General features: G+C 46.2%; 1 protein-coding gene across 9 annotated transcripts in view; it reads left to right on the top strand.

Annotated features, from left to right (window-relative positions):
* Nucleotides 1-22740, top strand: part of LOC106572349 (ankyrin repeat and SAM domain-containing protein 1A) — a 118621-nt gene that overhangs the window by 41758 nt on the left and 54123 nt on the right. For 7 of the 9 annotated variants that reach the window (XM_045696171.1, XM_014146404.2, XM_014146400.2 and 4 more), the window contains 10 exons: nt 7126-7422; nt 8392-8467; nt 8614-8715; nt 8856-8942; nt 9105-9274; nt 11525-11587; nt 11948-12074; nt 13346-13392; nt 14605-14722; nt 20833-21359. In XM_045696171.1, the coding sequence (XP_045552127.1) occupies nt 7126-7422; nt 8392-8467; nt 8614-8715; nt 8856-8942; nt 9105-9274; nt 11525-11587; nt 11948-12074; nt 13346-13392; nt 14605-14722; nt 20833-21359 (1614 nt within the window). The remainder of the gene's footprint in view (nt 1-7125; nt 7423-8391; nt 8468-8613; nt 8716-8855; nt 8943-9104; nt 9275-11524; nt 11588-11947; nt 12075-13345; nt 13393-14604; nt 14723-20832; nt 21360-22740) is intronic. The other 2 variants (XM_045696170.1, XM_014146397.2) reach the window with 2 other exon arrangements.

Genomic DNA, 22740 nt, shown 5'->3' with positions numbered 1-22740 from the left:
GGTGTGTGTCATGGAGTTAGCTAGCTAGAGATGGGAGGGGTAGTTGTGGGTATGGGTTTATGGAGGAAGAGGGGGCTGTAAGTGCAGGCTCTCCCCCTCAGGGAAGCACCGTAGCTCAGCCTGGACAAAGCTCAAACAGCCCCTCTCTCTCTGTCCTCCTGGCCTTAGTGCTGCCTAGCTGCAATGTTTATTAAGCGTTGCTGCAACGTTCTCCCAGTGTTACCAATTCTAATGGGCCTGCCACTTGATGATATTCCGATAGTGCCCCAATTGATTTGATAACATTTGATTTGGAAGGAAAAGCCATTTATCATGGAAGCTTGATTGTAATATACAAATAAAATATAACACTTAGTCATCATTTCCCTGCTTATTGTTATTTCCCGTCTCCTATTTTAAAAACAATGTCTTCCATCGAACCAACCTGGTGTCTGATAGTGGTATTTTCAAGGAACGTGCGGTACTGCTCTTGAAATATGTCAAAGCTGCAAGTCTAACAGTCCTCTGTCTGCAATATAGGTCACCTGCCTAACAAAATGTACTGTACCTTCAGATGGTTGGCTGACTGCGGTAAATATGAACACAGACACAGTCATGCAACCAGCTTCCCAGCTTTATACACAGAGGGAGAATGAGATGGCAGGGGCACGAAGTTAAACACACAGTGTAATACATACTGCTTGCAGTAGGCTGACAGTGCCCTGAAAATAACACCAGAGAACCTAAAAAGGGAACAGTGTGAAATTTCAGTCAGGCTGCGATTCACACCAGGTATGAGAGCTAGTGTTGAATGACAATGCAATGTGCCTTTAAAAAAAAAAAGACTTTGCCTTCTAATCGGAAGGGCCAGCTTGTCTGAAGAGGGGAGGATATCTTTTATTATTATATTTTATTTCACCTTTATTTAACCAGGTAGGCCTGTTGAGAACAAGTTCTCATTTACAACTGCGACCTCGCCAAGATAAAGCAAAGCGGTGCGACAAAACAACAACACAGAGTTACATAAAAACAAATGTACAGTCAATAACACAATAGAAAATCTATGTACAAGTGTAGAAGAGTAAGGAGGTAAGGCAATAAATAGGCCATGGAGACGAAATAATTACAATTTAGCATTAACACTGGAGTGATGGATGTGCAGATGATGATGTGCAAGTAGAGATACTGGGGTGCAAAAGAGAAAGAGGAATATGGAAAGAGGAATATGGGGATGAGGTAGTTGGGTGTGCTATTTACAGATTGGCTGATGCTTAAAGTTAGAGAGGGAGATGTAAGACTCCAGCTTTGGTGATTTTTGCAATTCGTTCCAGTCATTGGCAGCAGAGAACCAGAAGGAAAGGCAGCCAAAGGAAGTGTTGGCTTTGGGGGTGACCAGTGAAGTATACCTGCTGGAGCATGTGCTACGGGTGGGTGTTGCTATGGTGACCAGTGAGCTGAGATAAGGTGGGGCTTTACCTAGCAGAGACTTATAGATGACCTGGAGCCAGGGGGTTTGGCAACGATATGTAGTGAGGGCCAGCCAACGAGAGCATGCAGGTCGCAGTGGTGGGTAGTATATGGGGCTTTGGTGATAAAATGTATGGCACTGTGATAGACTACATCCAATTTGCTGAGTAGATTGTTGGAGGCTATTTTGTAAATGACATCACCGAAGTCAAGGATTGGTGGGTTAGTCAGTTTTACGAGGGTATGTTTGGCAGCATAAGTGAAGGAGGCTTTGTTGCGAAATAGGAAGCCGATTCTAGATTTAATTTTGGATTGGAGATGCTTAATGTGAATCTGGAAGGAGAGTTTACAGTCTAACCAGACACCTAGGTATTTGTAGTTGTCCACATATTCAAAGTCAGAACCGTCCAGAGTTGTGATACTAGTCGGGCGGGAGGGTGCGGGCAGCAATCGGTTGAAGAGCATGCACTTAGTTTTACTAGCGTTTAAGAGCAGTTGGAGGCCACAGAAGGAGTGTTGTATGGCATTGAAGCTCGTTTGGAGGTATTTTAGCACAGTGTCCAAAGAAGGGCTGGATGTATACAGAATGGTGTCGTCTGCGTAGAGATGGATCAGAGAATCACCAGCAGCAAGAGCGACATCATTGATATATACAGAGAAAAGAGTCGGCCGGAGAATTGAACCCTGTGGCACCCCCATAGAGACTGCCAGAGGTCCGATTTGACACACTGAACTCTATCTGAGAAGTAGTTGGTGAACCAGGCGAGGCAATCATTTGAGAAGCCAAGGCTATTGAGTCTGCCGATAAGAATGTGGTGATTGACAGAGTCAAGCCTTGGCCAGGTCGATGAAGACGGCTGCACAGTACACTCTTTTATCGATGGCGGTTATGATATCGTTTAGGACCTTGAGCGTGGCTGAGGTGCACCCGTGACCAGCTCCGAAACCAGATTGCATAGTGGAGAAGGTATGGTGGGATTCGAAATGGTCGATCTGTTTGTTAACTTGGCTTTCGAAGAATTTAGAAAGGCAGGGCAGGATGGATATAGGTCTATAACAGTTTGGGTCTAGAGTGTCTTCCCCCTTTGAAGAGGGGGATGACCGCTGCAGCTTTCCAATCTTTGAGGATCTCAGAGGCTACGGAAGAGAGGTTGAACAGGCTGGTAATAGGGGTTGAAGCCGGCGCTGCAGGCACACTGCCCCACAGTCTGTTAGCATTCTCACTGGCTTCAGCTTAGCACCTGTGTCCGTCTGTCTACTGCCACACATCACATCCGACACCAGCCCTTTTTCTCCATCATACCTCCTTTAACATTCCTACATACATCCATGCAAGCTAGAGCCCCTGAGAAGGGCATCTGTCCATGTTGATGGACAGGTTTCTTTTCCTTCATCCTTTATGCATAATCACATCCAGCATATGCCTGGTTTTCTGCTGTAGATAGAGTTGTTGCTTGTGGCCAGTGGAGGAGAAGAGAGAGATGCTGGAGAAAGCTACTATCTACTTGCCTGATGATTTAACCTATTCGCCACATACTTCAGTATGAGCCTGCCATCGTTGAAGTCGTTTGTGGTGATGTCAAAATGAAGGGTGTTGTACAAAACAAAGTCATCAGCGATTGGATCATCTCTAACAAATCAAAGTAGCAAAGCCAGTGACGAAATTTCAAAACGCTGCTTTACCCACTTGAGTTCTGTCTCTGGAGAAGAAACTAACGTCCGTGGGTGTTGCGTAGCTGTTGGCCGAATCAAGGAGTTTGGGTTGCCTGGCTACCCAATCTGCTGTCTTCAGTTTCCAGGCATTTGAGATGAGCTTGCCTCTGTGTGGACATGTGAGAAACAGGGATTTACAAATATGTGTGCATACTACGAGTAGTCGCGTGCAGCGTTTGGGCAACCCTGTGGCCACAACAGCTGCTTGCCCCTCTGTCCCTCGCCCCACCCCCCTTAACCAGAGGGCAGAGCATGACGTAACCCCTCCTATTCCTCGCTCCGCCAGCCCAGCGAGCACATTACATGCCAGAGGTCACTAGTCTCTCCTCGTTACCGTCTCAGCCAGTAGCCCTACAGTACATAGTCGGACTGCAGCACGTTTCTTCTCTTCCGGAACTGGAACATTCTAGTGTGAGTGTGATTGGCATCACAACAGTGCAGAAGTTAGGCCTAATCTCCAGATGTTCCTGGTTAGTGTTCTGTTCAGCTTTAATCTGAGAAAGCACTTTGATCTGAGTGTGTTTGACACGCACTGGAGTCTAGATTAAGATGAAGGCCCATTTATCATGCTATTTAAAAAAAAATAATTTTTTTAACTAGGCAAGTCAGTTAAGAACAAATTCTTATTTTATTGCAACCTTTTGGTTACTAGTCCAACACTCTAACCACTAGGCTACCTGCCGCCTATTGTGCAATCTACCACTGTTGTTCACACGGGCTTCATACTGTGTACTATCCTGGATTACATCATAGTGTACTAATCCTTCTCTTGATTGTAGCTGCCATCACATCAGTCAACTCCGCAATGTGGGTGACCAGGACAGGAGTGTGTGTGGCCATCTACTTTCTTATGTTAGCATTTGAACAGCTGTTGGTTTGCAGGCTCACGTGGACCCCTGTGCAGTAGGCTAGTGTGGAGTGGAGGAGGCGTCATGGGGAAGGTCTGATTCATGCTGCTCACCCTACGCTTTGCTCTACTGCGGCCTGGAGAGGCCAGCCGTGGCTAATATGATCAGATGTTGTCAGACTCAAAGCCACGGAACGAACATCACTGGCCACACCACTGAGACAGAGAGGAGGGGATCCTCTGGAGTCTCAGACTTCATTGGTGATGATGTGGTTTTTGGTGTCTTAAAACTAGACACTGATCATGTGAAGATGATATGGCAAATCTGTCTCACTTTTTGCCGTAAATCTTTAGGAAGTCTTGGTTTTTACAGGTAGAATTAAATCGGCCATAATCCGAGCAGTTAGCCAGCGCACATAGAGGTTGAAGCTGGTTTCTATTTGGATATTGTTATTGCAGATTTATCCAGGCTGTGCAAGTAAACCTGTATACCCAAGGCTATTAAACATGTTCCTCTGAAGTAGCCTGCATCTAACAGTTGAGAGTTGAATCTATTAAAAAGCTTGTGATGACAAAACAGTTGATGGTGCGTCACAGATGCGAGACGCCATGCTCCTTTGTGGGTGGTTGTGCCATGCTCCTTTGTGTGTGGTTGTGCCATGCTCCTTTGTGTGTGGTCGTGCCATGCTCCTGCATCAAACGGGGAGAGAGAAACAGAGACGGAGAGTGAGAGTGAGAGGGAGACTGAGAGAGAAACAAATCCCAAACCTTAATTTAGACCAAAAACACAGAGGATAAGCAGGAAAAAACAATTAGTCAAATCCCAAACCTTAACTGACAAAACCCTAGCAGACTTGTGGTTTATTTCCCTAACAGAGGCTTTTTGTTTTGGAGTGTTCTTCTGCTCTGTGGTCTTTGTTTGTTTAGTGCAGCTCACACAGGGTCAGACCAAGCCACTCTCAGCCGGCCACTCTCTCCCCCCGTCTCTCTCTCTCTCTCTCTCTCCGTCTTTCCAGAAAGGCAGGTGTTGTTTGGTATTCCCTCGGATTGTCATTTTTTATTTCTCCTCCTTTCTTTCAGCACAAGCTGTAACCTGTCGTTGCCAGTGTAGTATGACACCTCTCTTTTCTCTCTCTCTGTCTCTGTCTCTCTCTCTCTCTCTCTCTCTCTCGCTCTCAGTACCTTGATAAATACAGGAGTAGTTACCTACTGATCTTTGTGTTAGTCAGAGGGGAGGGACCAACACCTGTCCTGGGTGCCCTGTAACCTCCCCCCTACCCCTGTCTCCATGATCCTGCCTCTGATGGCAGAATAAAGACTCAGCTGGCACCTCCTCCTCCAGGGAGCAACCCAACCTAGCACACAGTGTGTGGGTATTCTCCTGCCAGCTGTCAGCTGCTCCTAGGTGTCTGTGGCATGACTGGCATGACTGGCACTCAGGGCATGTTGCAGACTGGCATTGTTGCCACACCCTGGTACACAATTGTTGTTGACTGGCACAGAGTAGCTAGCCTTGGGGACTGGCACAGAGTAGCTAGCCTTGGGGACTGGCACAGAGTAGCTAGCCTTGGGGGAGTTTATAGTTGGTCTTTTACAACAGTTATTCATTCATTACCTTTAGGTTTCTATTGTGTTTACAAACTGTCAAACCTGAACTTTTGTACACAGCATACTGCTGGTGTTGTCAGCCACTTGAGTTGACACAGGAATGTCCTGTGTGTTATCTAGTGTTCCCAGTCTGCCCTTCTAGGAACATGACCTAGCATCAAATACCCTTTGTGATGAATCTGAGAGACAATATAGTGTCACTACATATAAAATGTTCTGAGTTGGATATACATTGGTTATTAAGACCATTATTTTGTCTCCGCTGATGTTTCATTCTGTAGTGTACTCCCTCTTCTGGCTGCTGGTGGTAGTGCTTGGTAATAACAAGTAAGGAATGGAGATTTGAACACAAGTCTACTTTACTGAATATGCTGCTGACATAGGCTAGATATGACGTTTGTGATTATGTTACAATGTGAACATATGTCTGATCCTCTCCCAAAGTATTCTGATATTATCTCTGATATTCTCTCCATATGATATAGAGATTACATTTGGCTACAGAATATGCTGCAACTCACTCAGCGTCAACCTTATTGCTTGTGTTGTGGGCACTTTTTGAGTGTAAAAGCTGTGTTTGTAATGCTATTGATTTAATGTTCTAGTGAACATATAGTTTTGATCCTTGCTCTCTGCGCTTTGAGAATTTCTATTTAAAAAATGTATATATATATTCCATCCATTTCACTCATAGGCTGTATCCCTGTGCTGTCAGAACTTTGACCTCAGGATTGCCATCATCTCTGTTACTAGACAAGCCAGTTCCTCAGCCACTGTTCTGCTTTCAGGACCATAGATTGTATTGACGTATGAGCCTTGTCCCTCCAGCACGATCTCGCTGGGTCACCCTGGTAACGAATGGCTCCTCTGCATGTGAAGCACTGCATGGATCATACTCACTACACTTGTCTGTCACCACAACACTCAACTCCCTCACACTGGCTGTCACCCCTATCTCTGTCTGCACGAAGCAGTTACTTAAACAACCAAGCAACACATGACATATTATCATCACAGAAGTGTCTTTCCTAAATATGGTGGCCTTTACTAAATGTCAACAGATTGTCCTTTCGTCACATTTACAGCAGGCCATGCCCTGTAAGAAGCAGTTGTTAGACAGTTCTACTCAACATGGACTGTTCCCAGTCATGACTTCAGTTCCCACTCCCCAGCATTCTCCCAGCATCCCTTTCTCTCAGCTAGCCAGCTCTTTCCTTGGGCCTCGTCATCCTGATTGGTGCTCTTCTGTGACCTTTAGACATATTGGCTAATATGGTGGTTGCTAAGCACCGATTTGCTTATCCAAAGTGACACAATCATGAGTCATCAATCACTGCTTTCTGGAAGCTGGACCATGACTCACTTAATGCTCCCTCCCTTCCTTATTTCCTCCCTATTTCCCAATATCCACCCCTACCTCCTTTCTCTACCTCCTCTATGTGGATGCTCACCCCCTGCCTCCCATCCCTCCCCATTTCCTTTCTGGTCCCCCTTCCTCCCCCCTCCAACAGAACAATGACAACGAGACCCCTCTCCACTGTGCCGCCCAGTATGGCCACACCCAGGTGGTGCGTCTGCTGCTGGAGGAGCTGACCGACCCCACCATGAGGAACAACAAGTTTGAGACGCCGCTGGACCTGGCGGCACTCTACGGCCGGCTAGAGGTGGTCAAGCTGCTGCTCACCGCCCACCCCAACCTGCTCAGCTGCAACACCAAGAAACACACGCCGCTGCACCTGGCCTCACGTAACGGACACCTGGCCGTGGTGGAGGTGCTGCTGGGCGCTGGCATGGACATCAACTATGAGGTGAGGACTGAGGAGAACACTGGGTCTGTTGTCTCTCCTGTCTGTTCAATGATCAGGTTCAGTGTGGTGTTGTGAGAGTGTAGTTATGTGGATATATAGAGACTGAATGTGTCCATAATGTTATGTTGTGTACACACCATTGCAGCATTTAGGCCTACAAACTCATTGGCTCTTGACTCAAACCTCTTGAGCTCTTTATTTAGACTAAAGAACCAGTGTTTTATTTTATGAATCCTTTATTTAACCAGGAAAAGCCCATTGAGACCCAGAGTCTCTTTTTCAAGGGAGACCTGGCCAAGAAGGCAGCAACAATCAATACGTTACATCATTAAAATATACAACAACACAACATGATCCAGCCTAAAAAAAAACATTTACATTCCTCCGTAACAGAGTTTCCCATCAATATTTCACTGTTTAAGGGGGCTTTTGGCCCTCTTCTTCTTATACCAGACTGTGCCATCCATCAGTCGTGTCCTACCTCCACTTCCCTCATCTCTGCTCTGTAGCAGGTCTGGGCCACCAAGAATCCTTCAGGTCTTGCTTCCTGCAGTTTCCATTAGCATGGCGCAGCGAGCTGGAAAATAATCTACTTTGATTCCTCAACCAAATAATTCTCCATAGCAAAACATACAGGGATGGTGGCCAGCAGGGGATATATAACCAAAGCCAAACTTCTATTTCACGCTGATCAAACCTGTCCTGTGTGTTCAGGAAGTATCCTGCTGGTTTAGCTTTAAGCTGTATGCCCTAGCTGACCAAGATGAGAGGAATCAGAATCAAAGCTTTGTGGCGGTCTAGATAGCAGGGATACCTGTTCCTCTCAGCAGGGAGGGTTTGGGTTAGGGATCTGACCTCTGCTGGTCTGTATGTTGCTGGTCTGGAGTCTACTCTGATGTCGCTACATGTTTTGTTATTGCTCAGCCACAGCGTTGTTTTGATGATGGTCTGTTTGTTGTCTCTCTGCAGACGGAGAAGGGCAGCGCCCTCCATGAAGCAGCTCTCTTTGGGAAAACTGACGTGGTGCTGAAACTTCTGAGGGAAGGTCAGACACTCCATTTAGTCAACATGCTGATGAGACACAACACGTTTCTACCCGCTGAATAATGCAGATATAACCCCCTGCTCGTCTCTCTCTCCTCCCCTAATCCCCTGCTCTGTCCTCTGCGTCTCTTCCCCATCCTGCTCCAGGGGTTAATGTCAACATGGTGGACAACAAGGGCCTGACTGCGCTGGACACTGTCAGAGAGATGCCCTCTCAGACGAGCCGGCAGATAGCAGCTCTAATTCTGGGTAAGAAATACAGACATAATGCTTCCCTATGGGATTATAAAGAAAGATGACCTTACCTTAACCACAAACTGATTTCCCAAAATGTTTTATCTGACTAGTGATATTATTTGAATGACCTTTTCTTCCTTGTCTTTCTGCAGGTCATATGTCAGGAAATCCCCCTGTTTTGGACTTGCCTCCTCCCCCACTCCCTCCACCTAATGAGAGCCCTAGTCCGAGGAAAAAAGGTATGTCGTATCTATACAGAAAACCTAAAGTTAAGTGAGGCATTAGAGGATATGGTGTTAACACGTAACCACCAGCCAAGGCTCTCTACCTGTGTGATGCTGTGCATTGCCACCTGTATTTGTATGTGTATCAATATGTGTGTTAAAATGTGTGTGTTGTAGGTGAGATGGAGGTGGTGAGTGCACTGCTCTCGGGGCTGGCCCCGGGGCCTGAGGAAGAGAGCCCGTATGAGGCTCTGTTTGAGGCCACCTCCTGTCACTCTCTAGACAGCCTGGCCAGCGGGAAGTCCTCCGACAGGGACTCTGGACGGCCTGACAGTGAAGCCGGAAAGGTTGGTCTGGAACTCTGCCTTCCACCACAGAAACACCCAACATGTGACTCAAGAAGTTTGCGTGGCTGGGTAGCTAAAATCTTTTTTTTCCACTAGAGGGCAATAGTTCTCTACATTTAATTGTTGTTGCGTGGACTGGATTTAGAAATTATGACAACATATCTCTTTAACACTAGAAAAGCCTGGGACAATGACGAGTCTTTTGGACGTCAACATTCTAACAGTCTAATAAATACATTTCATATAATAATTTGGTTGTGTTTATGAAGGTCTTAGGTAACATTACACTACGAAAGAAAATGTATTTCAAAGTACACAGTAGCATTTTCATTAGTTTATGTAACTGTAGGCTATATGTACAAATAAACTACTAAAATGCCACAATTCAAGTGTTAAAATCCATGAAATAAAACAATTCTGAAAGATCATTCATTATTAATTTGTTACGGAACATTATGAAACTAAGAAAATGCATTTCAAAAGAACAGAATGGCATATTTTGAGTGTAAATATATTACTGTGCTTTGAATGTTGCGAGTGCATGTAGGGAGTTTATGGAATCGCCATCATTCTGCCAAAAAGACCCGAGGCGGTGTGGTATATGGCCAATATACCACGGCTAATGGCTGTTCTTACGCATAGTGCAACGCGGAGTGCCTGGATGCAGCCCTTAGCTGTGGTATATTGGCCATGTACCACAACCCCCTGAGATGCCGTATTGCTGTTATAAATTGTTACCAACATAATTAGAACTGTAAACAAGTCATTTTGCGTCACACCTGTGGTATATTGTCTGATATACCACAACTTTCAACCAATCAGCAACGAGGGGCCAAACTACCCTGTTTATTATTTGAAATATTAGACCTCAAGGGTTCATTTCTAAGAGTGATTTGGAAACTGCAGAATCTGCTAGACATCAAAATGTCTTACCTGCTTGTGACTCTGTAGAAGTTTGAAAAAGTAACTTTTTGAAGCTCCGTTTCCCTGCGCAGTTAATCAGACTCTTCATATATTGATACTATTTTCACCCATCAGACTATTGCCAATGTAATCTTGTCTTAAGTTAACTCTTAAGCTAGTTATATGTGTGAAATTAGTTTCGATATACACTCACCGGCCAGTGTATTAGGTACACCACCCCATTCACAAAAATGGATCGCTCCTACAGACAGTGAGTCACTTGGCCGTGGCTTGCTATATAAATTAGGCAGACAGGCATCGAGGCATTCAGTTACTGTTGGATTCAACATTTGAATGGAAAAACGAGTGACCTAAGCGACTTTGAGCGTGGTATGATTGTCGAGTCCAGGCGTGCCGGATCCAGTATCTCAGAAATGACCTCGACAAACAAAAAAACAAACAGCCAGCGGCATTCCTGTTGGTGAAAACAGCTTGTTGATGGGAGAACTCCAAGGAGAATGGCAAGAATGGTGCAAGCTAACAGGCGGACCACAAACAGACAAATAGCTGTTCAGTAGAACAGTGGTGACTTAGAACGAACAACTCGTCGATCCTTGTCACGGATGGGCTATTGCAGCAGACTACCACACCGGGTTACACTCCTATCAGCTAAAATCAAGAAGTGGCTCCAGTGGGCATGTGATCAGCAACACTGGACAATTGAGGAGTGGAAAACATCACCTGGAACATGACAGCGAGTTCAGTTTACTTGAGTGGCCAATCCAGTCCCCAGACCTCAACCCAATACAGGCTCTTTCGGATGAGATGGAACAGGCTGTTCACAGCTTGAATGTACCTCCGTCCAAGCTGCAGCAACTGCGTGATGCCATCGCGGCTGCATGGAGGCAAAGGGGTGTCCAACCCGGTACTAGATGGGTGTACCCAATAAACTGGCCAGGTGTAGTTTTGATGGGCCATTATCAGCTGTGCAGGCTGACTGCCAGTGAATGAGGGTAGGCAGAAAAAAATGACATGTCCTCTTAAAACGGCTTATAAAGCAAATTCTGCTTGTGATATCAAGATTAAAATAATTACAGTGTGTTATATAGACTTGTTTAGGAAAAGTCAAGAACGTGGGCGGGGGGAGGACAAGACTAAAATGTATAATTAGAAAAGTACATTCGTTTTGTGTCCACATGACATGCTCTGAGCTTTTCTAGTGTTAAAGCAAAAATCTGTTTGAATTCAAGGCTTCAGTTGTACCGACCTTCTACAGTAATTCAAGATATGTGTCAAGCTAATGTCTGAGCACAGTCAGTGATTTCGTTCTCTGTTTGTCAATTACAGAAAGACCGGCTGGCTCACCAATCCCAACCTACCCCAGGCCATGTAGAGGAGCTTAGCTCAGAGGTCAGAATCTATGGTCATTAAAGCTCCGTTTTGAAGGACCATGTTGTAATGGTTGGGTTAAATGCGGAAGACGCATTCGGTTGAAGGCATTCAGTTGTGCAACTGACTAGGTATCCCCTTCCCCTTTCCTTTCCATTACCTTTGGCCAAAGCAATCAATTAGTTCCTGCTAGGACTGTGTGGAAACCGTGAGATCTAGTACAACCATGAGAGGGCACTGTGGAGTGACTTATCGCCCTGTAGGAGTCCTCAACGTCACAGGACAGTCTGAGATTAATGCTACACAAGCCTAACAGAGGTGGTATGGGTGTTCTGTACTGTGCTGACCCTGTCTCCCATCTCTCCCATCTCTCCCTCACAGGCCCTATTCACTAACAGCAGCATCGATGAGAGGGGGGAGACAGAGGAGGAGGATCACACGTATGAACTGCTGCTGTCCGCCCAGACCAAAGTCCCCCAGTCCGCACTGGACCCCCCATCCCAGAAAGGTACACACTTACAGGGGGTGTAGAAAGGGATTTGGATTGGATCAAGGATGATATTCAAATCCCTTCATGATTCCTAATTGATGGAAAATGATGTGTGATAAAACACTGCTCCCTCAGCCTGAAGAATAAGGAGCGCTTGCAACCTCTCCCCCACTCCACCCACATGCCCCCTCCCCGTGCCCCCTCCCCGTGCCCCCTCCCCATGCCTCCTCCCCATGCCCCCTCCCTGGTGCTTTGCAAGTGTGACCCCTCATTCCTAGCAGCATTACACCAGGGATGGAATGAAGAGGGGGTCAGTTTCCCAACCGCTCCCTAAACCCCTCTTGCTTCCACTCTGTCTGGTTGTAACCCTTTACTCAAATACAGCTAAGATTTAACCTCAACAGCATCAGTAGGAAAGGGCTTGGAATATGCTAATGTTGATATCCTACTCAGGATGGTCATAGCTGTATCAGAGGACTCCTTCCCCTTAGCTTTGGCTTTTGAATGACACTGCGTTTCATTGGATTAAATGGGATTTAATTAACAGCACATTGGAGTCCCTGTCTGTTGATATAAATGTTTTTAAACCGTCCCCCAGGCTTTCTGTTCTGTCACATTCCTAATGAATGAATTGTGTGTCACTAAACAGTGTCATAGAAATGAATGTGGAGACTGATTGCTGATGTAATCACTTTTATGTTGATGAATGACTAGATGTCCAGTCCTTGACTTGCGTTCCTCTGTTCTGTTGTTAAGATGTTTCATGGGTTGGTTTGAGGAAGGCTTGTCTTTGCTGGCTGCTTAATTGTCTGCTCTTCTCTCTGTTTTAAAAGTCTGTCTGAGTGTCTGTCTGAGTGTCTGTCTGAGTGTCTGTCTGAGTGTCTGTCTGAGTGTCTGTCTGAGTGTCTGTCTGAGTGTCTGTCTGAGTGTCTGTCTGAGTGTCTGTCTGAGTGTCTGTCTGTGTGTCTGTCTGTGTGTCTGTCTGTGTGTCTGTCTGAGTGTGTGTGTGTCTGTCTGAGTGTGTGTCTGTCTGTCTGAGTGTGTGTCTGTCTGTCTGAGTGTCTGTCTGTCTGAGTGTGTGTCTGTCTGAGTGTGTGTCTGGCCATTGTCTCCAATACAACCCATAATACCATGTGCATAAAACATGAGCTTTATTATGCTTCCCTTTCCTATTCACTTTGCATAATATCATCCCTGGCAGTCTTGAGATTGAATAGAAATGAAATAAGATAATTGTACTACCTTACGCATGATGACCTAACTAACTGCTGTCTATCCTGTCTCCCCAGATGGGAATGCTACAGTCAAACAGTCTTCCAACAGTCTCCTACCTCAGGTATGACCTGCATCTCCTCTCCTTTCCTCCTCTCATCCATCCATCCCCTCATCCCTCCATCTCTCCCTTCATCCCACCATGCCTGTCATCTGACTCATCTGTGCTCTGGAACGCTGTGTGATGAATAAGATGTTATTTACCACTAGTAGCTACATATCAGGGCGGCAGGTAGCCTAGCTGTTAGAGCGTTACGCCAGTAACAGAAAAGCCGTTAAGGGGAAAAACCTGCCGATGTGGCCTTGAGCAAAGCACTTAACCCTAATTGATAATGGCAGACCCTGGCCGTGACCCCACACTCTAAGGGTGTCTCAGGGAGAGTAGGATATGCAAAAAACACATTTCCAATTCATAATTATGATAATGAACTTTTCTCCTGAGTCACACACTGCTTCCACAGAGAAAGACATGGACAAAGAGTAAAATAAAAGGTCCCTGGGCTCCTCCACATTTTGCTTTAACATGGAAATCGAACCATAGCGTCTGACCTTTTTCCCTAAACATGTATTTTTCCACCATGGTACTGCTCCACCATGTGAGGATAAATATCTTACATACAGGTACTTCATCAGGAAATATGTCTCCCTGACTGAGGTCCTCTGTCAATCTCTGTGTCTCTGTTTAGTGACTTTGTAGCCAACCCTGGCCACCGGGACTCCTGGAGATTTACAGCCTCTCCCTTCACTCCTCTCCTCCCTCTCTCCACCTCTCTTTCCTCTCCATCTCTTTTAATTCCCCTTCTCCTATCCCTGTCTCATCTTATGTAACCGGAGGGCCCTATAAAGCTGTCTTTTCTATTTATTATCCTATCATATCTATTTCTACTACCTTTTTATTATACAGTTAGCTGCCATAGGGTTTTATTTGCATTGCTCTCCCCCCTCCTCCCATAACTTCATCTCAAATCTGGGTTTTTTCTGAGGTTCTTATTTGGAGCAACTTTTTAAATGAGTCTGTGCTGGCTGACTGACTGGTGTCCTCTGTGTTCTAATCAGCAGCCAGCCATTTGAGGCTATCATCCATATTAGGAATGATGATGCACGGCAACGTGGAAGCGATCACTGGGGCGCTTTCTTAATTTAATATCATAGTGTGGGGCTAATTCGGGCTGTGCTAATCGTCTGCTATGCTGTGATGGCAGCAGTGAGTGTGGTGGTGGTTTTAGTTGGGATTGACAGCTGTTAGTGTACTCATCTCTCCCCTGGTCTCCTCCAGCAGCAGAAGCCCACTGCCCCTAGTGACCTCAGACCACCAGGCGAGACGGGCAACACCCTGAAGCTCCCCGGACCTCCTGTGGTTGGACCTGGACGGACGGGACTCCGCTCCACTGCTGGTGAGTTCCACCCTCCACATGCTCTACCTACTGGATGGCAGTCCTGGTGGGAGAGATGTGCTTGTTTCTAAGCTCCACATTGACCATAGATGCCGTAAAGGGCAATGTTCCCTCTAAGCTGCGTGTGTGCGTGGGCACACAGCTTCCACGGGACTGCCAAGCATAAGAAATATCAGCCTGCAGAGAAGCACGAGATTGAACTTCACTTAACTTTCTAGTTTTCCCCTTTAGTTAACACTATCAACGTGTCCCTCTATTGTGGGAATTGCCAATATAAGCCAATTTCAATGCAACATACCGAAACAAAATGGACTATGCAAGACTTACTATGCAAAACTAACTATGCAAGAGATTTTCTTGTTGGCACCGGAGTAGGATTCTATTGCATTGACAGGCAAGACTCAGCCCATACTATACAGACCAGTGCAGCATAACCAATCAGAGCTGCACTATACCTATATGCAAATAGACCATTGCCATATATGGATCTGTGCCATTCCTTTGAACTGGACCGTGTTTACAGCATGAGTGGTGGTGAGTAGATGTGTTTGTTTTGAGATCAAAGTGAGAGCTGCATGTAGCCACGTGTGAACATTTGTTCATATTCTTTGCTAGTAAGTGGGTTTTTAGCCTAGTTATAGCGCATTTCTAGTCAGTAATGGGGGAGCGGTTGCTTCCTACAAGACCACAAAACATGTCATTTCTTGCCATCTTTGAAAAGTGAGTCAGATAAAGAGCATTTATTTTTCTGTCTTAAAGGGGCAGTGTTGTATTTTGAGACAAGCTTGAATAAGCGAAGTAGGCAGAGGGTAGCAATTTGTCTCATTCTCTGTAATAATGGTATCGTAGTAATAATGAACTTTATTTTGTAAAGTGTTTTCTTGCATCAAACAACACATTTTCAGTCACCTCCTTGTCGAATGACAAGTGGATAAACCGGTTAATGTCAAACCCTGCATAAGTCTCAGGGAATGTAGGCCTACATTAAATACCACACATTGGCTGCTACTGTAGGCTGAATGATAGAACAACTATTTCCCTGTTCAAATGTATTGGGATAAATTTTCTCCATTATTTTTGATAGTGGGCCACTATGATAGGCCTACGTTATGATCAAATAGCCACAGTAGCCTACTGTTACAACTGTAACTTAAAGCGTGTACAGCCTAAGTGTTCACAATAAACGCGCGCCAGAAGTTGCACAGAATTTTCACAATGTTCAAGTTTGCGCTCAGCAGAAAAAATGGAAATGCCATGGAAACGTGTGGAGGAAAGATCCCGAATGTCCTCATTGCCCCCCAGCAAAATGATCCTACATTTAGGCTGTTGTTTATATGTGTATTTCACACTATGTTGAGGTAAAAATTGGAGGATAATGCTGTATGGATGTCAAACCCAATACATGTTCATGTTATTTTCACCAATCAACTGCATTACATTTAAAAATGACTTTGACTACCACCACCGATTTCGCTAGGCTATCAGTTTACACGAACACAAACCTGAAAAGGGACAACTTCTAAATCTTATGCAGCAAAAACACATTGTGGGCCTGTTACAATACAAAAATCATGATGGATTTGACAAACATCCTTATTGTTAGATCAGATTTGTTAAATGTGCTCCAATCCAACATCCTTCTATCCCAGATGTCTCACTGCTATACTCTAGTTACAGCTACTGGGTCATGAGCAGCTCTGTGCTCTTCTCTGACTCTGAGGAGCCAAGAAATCTGCTTGAGAAACACGCCAGACTTGGCCGAACATAACCCGTGCATGTCGCTGTAATGTAAGAAATGCATTAGCATCTGACTGCAGAGTGAGATTGGTAGGGTTGGATTAGTGCTGTCTGGGAATGTATGATTGGCATTCTAGAGGCTCAGCAGCTCTGGTTCTGGATTAGGCTTGTTTAGATCAGGCTGAATTGACATTCTCTGGCAAGCCAGCTGAAGAAAACTAATCTGGTTTGTTACATGGAACAGAATTCTTGGTCAGATTTGACCATACAGTGTATTATTATCTAAGAACCCCCAGCCTACTTACAGTAATACACTACTAGAAATGCAACGTTGTACACTTTATGCATTGGTTGGAGATTGGACAATCTTTATCTTATCCTCTTCCATTTTGCTGTCTAGTTCTTTGTTTATCTTGCTGCGTTTGCCCGTTCTCTGATACGAACACCATAGCAGGCTCATGCATATCCAAGCAGGGCATAATCATGCAAACACAGACACATAGCGACACATAGCTAAGCATGCTGTGTCTGTGATAGAGATGTGTGCTGTTTGGGGACTGTGTCTGTGATAGAGATGTGTGCTGTTTGGGGACTGTGTCTGTGATAGAGATGTGTGCTGTTTGGGGACTCTAATATAAACAGGAATGCCCAGTCCCTCTCCATTACCATCTGAAAGCAGCTGCCTCTCAGGGATTGGGATTAGGGCCCTGCTCACACTCCCTGCTACTCTTAACCCCCGCCCCATCACATCTCTCTCCCATCGTGTGTGTGTGTGTGTGTGTGTGTGTGTGTGTGTGTGTGTGTGTGTGTGTGTGTGTGTGTGTGTGTGTGTGTGTGTGTGTGTGTGTGTGTGTGTGTGTGTGTGTGTGTGTGTGTGTGTGTGTGTGATGGAAACATGCCTTGTCAGCAGCAGCAGAGAGGAGGCAGAGCACCTGTCACACACACTCTGCCTTCCTCAGAAGGAAGGAATCACAGAGGATGCCCAACAGATTCCACATGCCTCCTGTTTCACAGGCAACTAACCACACAGTGCACTACTCTCACCCACAGTCAATTGGGTGCAGAAGAGATTTCACATACTAAATAGTGATAAGGTTATCTGCCATAGACATAATATCTTATGACTATCAGGTTATGTGGCCTTGGCCAGAGTGAACTCATACAGGAGAGGCTAGCATCACTAGATAGATGATAGCCTGCTAAATTCTCAGTGCATATCTATTTGCTAGCTTGACTGTAGTGAGAACCACAGCTGTGTTTAGTGGTTTCTGCCTGCTGTGGGGACCTGTGGAGAGTGGAGCACACTGCCCATCCTGGCCTTGCACTTGGCCAATAGTGAATGACTAGAATTGGGATGTTCTCGAGCACCCAAACAAACGAATCAATGTGTGTGTCAGTTTAACATCAACAATGTCCATTCCAAAGTGCTGTCCTCAGTGTCTATCACATATACACAGGTTCCCCACTAACATATAACGTCAATTTAATCATTTAGACTTTTTTCAATGAAGATTCTAAATGTCATTCTAACACATGACATACAGAGCTAAAAATGTTCTCAAATCTGAGAACAGAAAAGCAATTTCCCCAGGGGCTGTAAATAAATTGGCATACATACTGTCTCTGTGGTATCAGTGCAACAGTAACTGTAGAATTAACATGACATCACTGCTCACAAAGCCACCAAATGAAACACACACACACACACACACACACACACACACACACACACACACACACACACACACACACACACACACACACACACACACACACACACACACACGTGTTCTGTAACCAGTGTCCTCATCCCTCCATAAAAGCAGTGTAAATATCCGTATGTCTCTCATTGGGTTACTGAGTACCTCAGTGTTTCCAGCCCCGGTCGGACCGTTGAATCATGGGTGTAGTAGTCTGGGTCCTGGAGGTGTAACACACTGGGGGATTGTTGAAGGGAGCCATAGCGATTCGCTCATTGGTCATTCACGCTCTCCAGCTGCCAAGGACAGGTTGGGTGTTTGGCTGTGGTCTCTCCATATGTTTACACACACACACACACATATATCTTTCCAAATTGAGTAGTAGGCAGCTGAGCGTAGATGGGCACAGGCCGTTGGTACTCTGCCTCACTGCAAATGGCCTGTAAGCTAAACAGTGCATAGAGCATAGTGTACCAGCTCCTAGTTGAACTGTATTCATCACGACCAAGCTGACATACAGGGTGGAGTAACTCTTACTGTTTCCCCTGGACAGATATTCATCTCTAACAGAGCTCTTTTTAGAGTTGAATATATTGTTTTGAGAGCTGTTTGAATGGTATTGGCAACCCTATGTCCTGTTGAGAGAGAGCTTCATTAGAATGCTTGGAGCAACTGCAGTCTTTTTGTAGCTGTCTTCTGCTCTGAAGGACAAACTAAAACACACTGAAGGGGCCACTGCCCCGCTGTGACGTCACTGACACTGTCCCAGTTTCCCTGTCACCAAACACCACGACCCTCTCACCGGAATTGGCAATGAGGACACACACACACAGGGCAGCACGACACAACAGCCCCCCTACCCAATTTCCAACACACACACACACACACACACACACACACACACACACACACACACACACACACACACACACACACACACACACATTAACCATGTGTCAGAAGCCTAATTATCAGGATTGTGGCTGAGAGTCAGACAGAGGGGATGGAGTGATCCCAGAGTTACAATCCCAGAGATGCAGTCAGCGGCTAGTGAGTTGGTACAGGCAGGCGGAGAGCTCACACAGCTACAGCACTACATAGCTTTGGTTTACACAGCTCCGGCTCAGGGAGAAGTACAAGAAGGGAGGGACAGAGGGGGAGCTTGACAGGCAGAAGGGGAACAGAGGCACAACCTGGCTCAACTCTCATCCGGTGGTCGATTTGATGGTGGAAAAACAGGCTTGGGTGTCAGTGTCTCCTTCGAGGGGGAGAGAAAGAGGGCCTGTTGTTGTGAGGGGAAAAGCGTATTGTTTTCAACTGGATCGGCTGTACAGGATCTGTAAGCAGGGATTGTTTTCATGCTATAGCTCGAAGCAGAAGTAAGTTTCTGTTTGTGTGTGTGTGTGTGTGTGTGTGTGTGTGTGTGTGTGTGTGTGTGTGTGTGTGTGTGTGTGTGTGTGTGTGTGTGTGTGTGTGTGTGTGTGTGTGTGTGTGTGTGTGTGTGTGTGTGTGTGTGTGTGTGTGTGTGTGTGTGTGTGTGTGTGTGTGTGTGTGTGTGTGTGTGTGTGTGTGTGTGTGTGTGCGTGCGTGCAGTATGCTTGTTGTCTTGCTCCCATCCGGTTTCTTCCATTGCTGATTTCCTGTGGGGATTCCTCAGTGCTGTATCATTTCTGTGGAACCTGACCTCAAACAGGGGCTGCTGCTGGTTATCTCAAAGGGAGTGAGACACACACAGAGACAGGCTGGGATGGAGGAGTGGGGAAAAAATGGCAGAGCATTGAGTAATGTAACAAACTTCCAAACATCCAGAGAGATGGCTGCAAGCTGGGATTGGAATTATCTGTCTTCCAGTGCTTCGGACAGCATTCTGTAGGTCCGTCTCTCCTTCTCTCTCATGCCCAAACAATCACAGATCTGTTTCTGGGGCTGTGGGGGCGGTGTTATTAGTCCTGCTAGATATCTACCTTCAGTCTCAGTCCAGCCTCCTGCCTGCCTTGACTCACTACTCCTTACTCATTACTCCCTGCTCTTTAGTCTCTCCTCCTAACTCTCCTGATCTCCTCTCATCTCTACAGATAACTCCCTGCTCTTTAGTCTCTCCTCCTAACTTTCCTGGTCTCCTCTCATCTCTACAGATAACTCCCTGCTCTTTACTCTCTCCTCCTAACTCTCCTGGTCTCCTCTCATCTCTACAGATAACTCCCTGCTCTTTAGTCTCTCCTCCTAACTCTCCTGGTCTCATCATCTCTACAGATAACTCCCTGCTCTTTAGTCTCTCCTCCTAACTCTCCTGGTCTCCTCTCATCTCTACAGATAACTCCCTGCTCTTTAGTCTCTCCTCCTAAATCTCCTGGTCTCCTCTCATCTCTACAGATAACTCCCTGCTCTTTAGTCTCTCCTCCTAACTCTCCTGGTCTCCTCTCATCTCTACAGATAACTCCCTGCTCTTTACTCTCTCCTCCTAACTCTCCTGGTCTCCTCTCATCTCTACAGATAACTCCCTGCTCTTTAGTCTCTCCTCCTAACTCTCCTGGTCTCCTCTCATCTCTACAGATAACTCCCTGCTCTTTACTCTCTCCTCCTAACTCTCCTGGTCTCCTCTCATCTCTGCAGATAACTCCCTGCTCTTTAGTCTCTCCTCCTAAATCTCCTGGTCTCCTCTCATCTCTGCAGATAACTCCCTACTCGGCCAGGACCTAGTCGCAGTACCTGAAGTGTTCACAGGCCTCTTGCACGGATCCTCGCCTGTGTTTGACTGTCAGGTGGAGCCCCTCAGCAGGCTGCCAGGTGGGGTACTGACACAGTCCAGCCAGGGCCAACAGCCGGCGCCAGCTCCAGCGGTACCCACCAAAACAACAGAAGCTCCGCCTCTGCCTCCTCCAAACATCAACATGGCTGCCATCCTGACAGACTGTGACCCCAAAGCCATCTATGCCACAGTGTCTAAGGGGGTGCCCAGGGACAGAGACAGAGACAGGATGAGGGACTTTGGGTCTGGGGCTGTGCCTGCTGGCAGGATGCGTCCCCCTGGGGACCTGAAGCTGGCCCGCAGCCTCTCCAAGTCGGACTCGGACCTGCTGGTATCGCCGCCTAGCGAGGAAGAAGGAGGGCTGGGCAGCCGGAGTGAGTCCGTCTCCAACTGCAGCGCAGCCAAGAAGCGGCTGGAGAAGTCGCCCTCTTTCACCTCTGAATGGGACGAGGTAAGACCCTTGCTTCACTGTTCCGTTGGACTTATGTTATAATATGGTGTTCTGTATTCATAGTTTATACACTCACCTGGGTGAGTTCTCCGGGATGACTTCTATACCATCACCATATAGTGTTACAGGTGAAAGGAGACTACATGGTCACATTATAGCCCTCCTCATGGGGCTGTTGTCTAGTTATCGAGGGGTTAACCTGTACAGTAGAATGACATCATGGAGCTGTTGTCTAGTTATCGAGGGGTTAACCTGTACAGTAGAATGACATCATGGAGCTGTTGTCTAGTTATCGAGGGGTTAACCTGTACAGTAGAATGACATCATGGGGCTGTTGTCTAGTTATCGAGGGGTTAACCTGTACATTAGAATGACATCATGGAGCTGTTGTCTAGTTATCGAGGGGTTAACCTGTACAGTAGAATGACATCATGGAGCTGTTGTCTAGTTATCGAGGGGTTAACCTGTACAGTAGAATGACATCATGGAGCTGTTGTCTAGTTATCGAGGGGTTAACCTGTACAGTAGAATGACATCATGGAGCTGTTGTCTAGTTATCGAGGGGTTAACCTGTACAGTAGAATGACATCATGGAGCTGAGAGACTCGGGAACATTAGGCCTGCATGAGTGAGATCCACACACACACACCCCTCTCTTTAGCCAGGTTTTCACATTCATATCTGCTGTTTTTCTGCCCCTAAACTCTGTATTAACCCTGCTGAAATAGGAGCCTAACCCGGTCTATCACTGCAGTGAAAAGATAATATTCAAAATTGTATATATTCAGAGGGCGAGAGAGCGAGGGCGAGAGGGCGAGGGAGAGGGGGAGAGGGAGAGAGAGACTTTTCATTCAGTATTCTAAAATAGAGCCATTTGGAATAAGTGTTATCCGCAACATTGTGTACGTGTGTAACTGCACCAGTATGGTATTTTGAGATGCAATCTGCATGGATTTTTAAATCTTCCACTATTTACATCCTTTGTCTGCGAACTGGCATGACTCGATTCCCCTATTATGTCTGTGGCAGAATCAGCCATGATGCATTTGTGATGCCGAGCAGAGTGAGTCAGCCAGGGGCTCAAGTAACAGGCTTTCCACAGTGACCAGATCACGTTGCTCTGCGGTCAGTCGGTGTACCTTTACACAACCCTATACCAACAGGCACTGGGAGTCGTGATAATGGGAGAGATGGGGGTCGATATCCTGGTTTCTCTTCTCTGTGGTTAGTATGCAGGTGGCCAGAGCAGAGTCTGCCTGTGTGCCCGACCTTGAGTGTCCTACACAGAAGTATGCTTTTAGATGACCCCTCTCCCTGACCTCTCCAAGAGGGGTGGTGGAGCAGGAGAGAATTGTGTTTTTGTTCCATCAGCCAAAATGAT

Source organism: Salmo salar, chromosome ssa15 (assembly GCF_905237065.1).
Source record: "Salmo salar chromosome ssa15, Ssal_v3.1, whole genome shotgun sequence".
Taxonomy (NCBI): Eukaryota; Metazoa; Chordata; class Actinopteri; order Salmoniformes; family Salmonidae; genus Salmo; species Salmo salar.
The sequence above is the reverse complement of the archived record's forward strand: the minus strand, read 5'-3'. Positions and strand labels throughout refer to the sequence as shown.